The 6,855-nt window shown below is 39.6% G+C and overlaps 1 protein-coding gene across 9 annotated transcripts in view; it reads left to right on the forward strand.

Annotated features, from left to right (window-relative positions):
* HMBOX1 (homeobox containing 1) overlaps positions 1-6,855 on the forward strand; it is a 192,942-nt gene that overhangs the window by 170,316 nt on the left and 15,771 nt on the right. Inside the window, exons 7-10 of one of the 9 annotated variants that reach the window (XM_019440899.2) lie at positions 3,529-3,611; positions 5,175-5,270; positions 6,416-6,510; positions 6,751-6,822. In XM_019440899.2, coding sequence (XP_019296444.1) covers positions 3,529-3,611; positions 5,175-5,270; positions 6,416-6,510; positions 6,751-6,822 — 346 coding nt within the window. Of the gene's footprint in view, positions 1-3,528; positions 3,612-5,174; positions 5,271-6,415; positions 6,511-6,750 lie in introns of all 9 variants that reach the window. The other 8 variants (XM_019440900.2, XM_019440901.2, XM_019440906.2 and 5 more) reach the window with 8 other exon arrangements.

Genomic DNA, 6,855 nt, shown 5'->3' on the forward strand with positions numbered 1-6,855 from the left:
CAGTGAGGGGAGACAAAAAAAAAAAACACTGCCAGTTATTTTTAGACACCACTAATTATAAGATATAACCTGACTTTAGAGATTATAATAATAAACATACATCATAAAATCAGCAAAATAGAGTAATTGCATATATATAGGGAAAAAGGTTGGGCATGCAAGAAAGACAGGAGAAAGCTGAGCAAATGAAAGAAAGGAGGAAGAGATCAAAGATACCATTGGAAAAGGAGACCTTGAAGAAGAGAACACATCTTCCTCTACCATGAGATAAAGAAATGAATGAGCAGTACTCCGAGAAGTTTAGAAGTTGAAAAGCTAAAAACATTAAGCAAACTTCATTAAATAACCTCTATCGTGGTAAAAGAGGAGGCAAGGTCATCTGTAAAAAGAATGACAGTGGTGGGTTTGAGGGCTTGGGACTTAAGAGTGAAAAGGTTTCAGGTAAGTGGGGCCTGAAAGATGGAATATTAAAAACAGCAAGGACTGAATGAGTTCCCATCAGAAATGAGGGGCCCAGTTAAGGTTGAAAAGCACAGATTTATAAAGAAACCAACTGGCCCTATTTTATGACTTTGTCCAGGAACACTTGGTACCGTGAGAGAAGGATGGACGAAAACTTGTGGAAGGTGCTTTCTGCAGGGTAGGAGATTTGCTGGACAGGTATGGTGGAAGGACAGAAAAGCTAAATAATCTAAGTTTCTCCCAAGGGATATTATTGATTTGGCTCACCATGAAGTTCAGGCTAAGAAATGAAAGGTGAGGCCAGAAAAAGAATAGATAAACAGATTTTTTTAAGTTGGGTGGGGGGAGCATTTTTAAAGGGATTCAAGGGACACCTGGGTGGCTCAGTCAGTTGAACATCCAACTCTTGGTTTGTCCGACTCTCACAGTTTGTGACATCACTCCACCCACACCCCTGTATTAGGCTCCTCGATGGGCATGGAGCCTCTCTCCAATTCTCTCTCTCTCTCAAAATAAATAGATAAAAACTTTATTAAAAAAAGGATTTGAGGGACGCCTGGGTGGCTCAGTTGGTTAATCATCTGACTTCAACTCTGGTCATGATCTCACAGTCTGTGAGTTCGAGCCCTGTGTCGGGTCTGTGCTTACAGTTCAGAGCCTGGAGCCTGCTTCAGATCCTGTGTCTCCCTCTCTCTCTGCCCCTCTCCTGCTCATACTCTGTCTCTCTCTCTCTCAAAAATAAAATAAACATTTTTTAAAAAGGATTTGAGATTATTAAGAAGGTGAAAAAATTATTTTGAAGAGGAGGAGTAGGTAAGTAGAAAGTTGATTGGAGAATTTCAGAATTAAGATGATGGAGGTTGAATTCAGAAGATTGAATCTGGAAGATTGTAATCTTTCTAAAACACAGATCGGAGTATGTCTGTATGTGACTTGGAAACCTGTATTTCAAAGTGATGTCTGTACTACTGACAAGAACAAATAAGGCTCATCACAAGCTGACGCCATCCTACTTTTCCAGGCTAATATCTCCTCATTTCTTCCTGTGAACCCCATAGTCCAACCACTCTGAATTCTCTGTGGTCACAATCCTCAACGCTTTTATCTACCTTTTGCTTGTACACATGCTGTTCCCCTTGCATTAAATACCCTTCCTCCTCTTCTTTGCCTTGCAAACTCCTGCCCATCTTCAAGACCTAACTCAAGACCACACTTCCTCTGCCACATCCTTCTGGGTGCCCGTACACCACACTGGGCACACTTTCATCTGTGCGCCAGGAGTACTCCCTTCAGACAGCCTATGGAATTTGGCCACAAGTATATTGATTTCCATGTCTTCCTCCAGTAGATTGTAAACTCCTTGAAGTCATAAACTATCTAATTCTCTTTACCCACAGTGCAAACATACAGTGTTAGGTACTTAATAACTGCTTTTGTTGTCTTCGTTGAATTTTAAATGAAGAAGCTAATCCAGTGCTTCTCAAACACTAATGTGCATTCGAATCACCTGGAGATCTTGTTAAAATTCAGATTCTGATTCAGTCTGAGGTGGGGTCTGGGATTCTACCTTTCTAACAAGCTCCCAGTTGATGCCGGTGCTGCCGGCTCCTGAAACTAATTCAGAGTGTTTTCGCACAAGTGGAGTAAAGGTAAAGGTCCAGTGAGAGTGTGGGAGTGGGGCAGTTACGGTGACAGTCACTTGGTATGAGCACTAGAAAATCATGTAGGATGAGATGCTTAAATCACAGAATCAAGCAGACCGCTGTGGAAGATGGTTGACAGGACTGGTATGATCTAGTTCTAGGACTTAAACTGTTTTCAAAAAGGAAAGGCTTTCCAGTCCTGGCAGCTGTGTCGGGACCACAGCAAAGGATGCATTCCATGGAGACGGCGGGGATGGGAGATGGGGTCAGAAGTCGGGTTTGGGGGCTCACAAGAAGGGTCTGCGGCCTCCTGTGTTTATTCCTGGTGAATGGCACATCTACCAGAGGGGGACGGAATGGAAAAGCTGCATTGTAAGAGAAGGGAGGCCCCTGAAGAGAGGGGAGGTTTAGCACCTTGACAAGGGATTATTTCCTGATCATAAGTTGATGGATTCAAAGTATGAAGATCTTCTTTCTTAAAATCATAGATGACAACAGAAGTAGCATTTAGTAAGCATTCTCTTCCCACATAGAGTCTCACAGGTCTGATAATGCTAAAGAGAAGTTCAGTAAACCTAATTTCTTTTAAGTACTATCGTACAGAAGTAATATGTGCTTTTGTAACATATGAAAAAAGACAAAAATATTTAAATCTCCACCACCAGTCCCCTTCCCCCACAATGAAGTAATTGATTTTTACAGCTTGATGTGTACTCTTCTAAGCATTTATCCATGCAAATTTATGTACACGTAGACAGGATTTTTTCAAATTCCATAATAGCATTTTCCATGCATACTATTCTGCAGATTGTTTTTCTCGCTTAGGAATGTTGTAAACATCCCTCCAGGTCAGTGGATAGAGCTCTTATTTTTTCCTAGTCATTTTTAAATAGCTGTGTATAAATATAGATGTCCTGTAATTTGTTCTGCACAATTTGGTAATCTAAAATTTTTGCCACTACAACCAATATGACACACACAAAAAGATCCTACTGTTACCAGCACCTCCGTAACACAACTCTATGATTTCAGCCAACTGTATGTATACAGGCAACTTTTATATCAAGGACATCTTTCAATGAGGCAAAGCAGTAGCTAGGCCTGCACTAATATAGTAGCCACTAGTCACATTTAGCAATTTAAATTTAAATTTGCTAAAATTAAATCAAATTAAAAATTCTCTTCCTCAGTCACATCAGCCTCCTTTCAGCTGCTCAGCAGCCACATGTGAGTAGTGGCTACCCTATTGGATAGTAAAGAACAGACCATTTCCATCCTCACAGAAAGCTCCATTGGACAGCCTGGACTAGATGCTGTAATGCCACATCATAAAGAAGAACGTGATTTTTCAGTGGGTTAGCATTTTAATGAGAGCACATTTCTTAAAGTACAAACTTTGTGTCTTAATTGGTTGCCCCTGCAGTTACTTCAATGAGAATCAATACCCAGATGAAGCCAAGAGAGAAGAAATTGCAAATGCTTGCAATGCAGTTATACAGAAGCCAGGTAAGGCGGCAGCTGCCACTTAACTCAGCGGTGGAGCTCTCGGCCTCACGTCATCATCTGGGACAAGAATCTTCTTTTACTCATTGCAACTGAGTGCCCTAGGTTCCATTCCCACCACCCTCCTGTGCAGTCACTGCCCTGTCCTGTTTGGGTGGTACTTCTCGGGGATGTAGTTCTGGTGGTCCAGATCAGGTGTTCACATGGAAGGTTGCAAGAGAGTATCCCTGCTTAAGATAGGAGGCCTAGAAATGATAAAGACTAGATAGATGTCTTTAAAAATAGAGCATAACTATATCAATTCCAAAATAATTTTAAAGTTTGGAATATTTAAGCAAGTCTTGTAAATGAAAAGATGTATGTATGTATGTATGTATTTTGCCAGTGTTATATAATTCTGTATTCCTGTTTGAAGAATGAATTCTTATTAAAATTGGCATGTTAATCTTTCCTGCATTGGGATGAGTTCTGCATCGTTAGGAAAAACTTAGGGTAGTTCCATTCTAAAGTCCTGTTGTTCCCGTGCAAGTCAATGGAGCCACTTAAAGACACAAGACTTTTTTTCCATGTGTTAAAATGTTATTCCACATTTTATGGTTTTTGTTACCAGAAACTGTTCTCAGTTAAGATGATCAATTGATCTTCATTTGGCCAGTTAATTTGAATGGCCTAAAGGCTATAGATACAAAAGTGTCAATATTTTATCATAATTAAACTGTAATTTATTCTCCCTTACCCGGAAGCCTGACTTCTAGCAATCTAGACCCTACAGACACATCTCCAGTGACACCTATACCCTAACCTCACACCAGCCACAGTCCCACCCCAGAAGCTGTGCAGGAACTCAGAGCCTTCCTGGAAAACACTTCACCCTGTGTCATCAACACCTTAACCTTTTTTCTGGCTTCTCCACCCACTGTGGATTAAAAGCTTAGTAGACAGAAAAGGACAGGGGAGGAGGAAAAGGTACAGGTGGACCCTTGTTTGCAGGCATGGTGTTAATCTGTAAGAATTCACATTTGACAGCAAAGAAGGTAATAAATTTAAAATGCAACCTGAATTGTGCTATGTGTTCTAGTATAGTTATAATAATGGATGGTCAGAGTCAAGAAAACATGGACAATAATTATTCTTCTGTCTTAAGACAGCAGGAAACTAGTTTATATAAGGCTTTAAAGATTTAAGTAAACTTCAACTACCTGGAAACTTGATGAAGAGTAACACACTCATCTACAATGATGCTAATTGAATGAAGCCTCCATGTGCTATCATCTGACCTTTGAACCCTAGAGTTGAATTTGTGGAATTTATTAATTTTGTATTTAGTATTGAAATTTCTTTAGTATTGTGTGGTTTTCTGAAATATTTTGTTATTAGTTGCTATTTCTGTATTTAGTGTTTATTCATTCAGTAATAATTTAAGTGCATACATACTACTAAAAAAAAAATCCCCCTGTATCTGTTGTTCTGGCAATAAATGCAATCAAAAGAACTTTTCAAAAAGTATTATTCCTTAAAACTAGTCTCAGATGCAGACTATCTGAATTTTATTGCATGCATTCACAGGCAAAAAACTGTCAGATCTGGAACGAGTTACCTCCCTGAAAGTATATAATTGGTTTGCTAACAGACGGAAGGAGATCAAGAGGAGAGCCAATATTGGTAATGTATCAGAGAGGCTGCTTTCTTTTTTGAAGCAGTCCTAGACATCAGTTTTTGGTTTTTGGTTTTTGGTTTTTTTTGAAAGTACCTGCAGTTTAGAACTGCAGGTCTTAACAATCCTTACTTTTAAGCCTAACAAGAATTGTCCTTATGTTTTTCTTTGTGTTTTTAAGAATTAGTATTTCTTGCAGTATTTGTATTATACTAATAATGGCATTGTTCTTAATGTTCTAGAATCTAGAATTAGACCTGGCCCCTGACCAATTACTCCTGTGCCTCATAGTAAAGATGCTTGTTAAGGTCTTGAGAGAGTGAGTGAGACCCTGAGCTTCTTTGTTGTTACTGGGCTGTGACTTAGGTATTAAGAAATGTACGATTAATAGAACTGGAATGAAAGAGTCTTAATAGGGAACATAGCAAAACACAGATTTTTTATTTTGTTTGTTTATTTATTTATTTATTTACTTACTTATTTATTTATTTTCAATATATGAAGTTTATTGTCAAATTGGTTTCCATACAACACCCAGTGCTCATCCCAAAAGGTGCCCTCCTCAATACCCATCACCCACCCTCCTCTCCCTCCTACCCCCATCAACCCTCAGCTTGTTCTCAGTTTTTAAGAGTCTCTTATGCTTTGGCTCTCTCCCACTCTAACCTCTTTTTTTTTTTTTCCTTCCCCTCCCCCATGGGTTTCTGTTAAGCAAAACACAGATTTTTAAGAAGAACATTTCAGAAACATGAATTAATGAGATTGGGGTGGGGGGTTGGTTTTCAGCTTCTAAAATTGTGTTTCAATTCTAAACTTACTCCCCATCAATACAATTCTCAAACACTTTACAGAACCCCAAGACAGGAGGGCTGTTTAATTAGTTGGTAAGTATTTATGAAGCACGTATGTAACAGTCAACCACTCAGATGTGGCATGTGAGGCAGCAGGGGCTCCAGAACGACCACTGTGTTCCTCTCCTGGCCTGTGTGCAGCTGAATTCTACCTGTCTGCAATTTAAAAGAATCAAAATGTAGAGGAATCTAGGTTCTTGTTTAATTACATTCTGATTTCCTCAGCACAAAGATAAATTCAGTGTTTTGGCTATTACAATAATGTAACAGATAATTTAGGGATCTATTTGCTTTTTTCGAAGAAGCAGCAATCCTGGAGAGTCATGGGATAGATGTACAGAGTCCAGGAGGCCATTCCAACAGTGATGACGTTGACGGAAATGACTACTCAGAGCAGGTGAGCAGCTGAGCAGAGGTTCTTGGTTACAGAGTGGGTGGGATAGTATGACAACTCAATTCTGTGGGTGTGTTTTGTACGGGGTGGGAGAGAGGAGACAATCTAATGTCCCTCCACTCTGCTCATGTGTGTAGTTAGATTTTCATGTAATTTGAAAGGAATGTGGTATAAGATTCAGTTGTCCTGTAAAATTTGTAAGAAACTGTTATTCACCCACATGGATTTATTGTCATACAACAGGATACTTGGCAAGTACGCAATGGGGAGGAGGAGGAGGGAAGAAGTTCAGAGGGAGGCAGAGAAGCAGAGAAGGTAGAAGAAGAGAGGAGGATCTGATCCAAACAA

The sequence above is a fragment of the Panthera pardus genome, unplaced genomic scaffold, assembly GCF_024362965.1.
Source record: "Panthera pardus isolate Hobbes unplaced genomic scaffold, ASM2436296v1 HiC_scaffold_13, whole genome shotgun sequence".
NCBI lineage: Eukaryota > Metazoa > Chordata > Mammalia > Carnivora > Felidae > Panthera > Panthera pardus.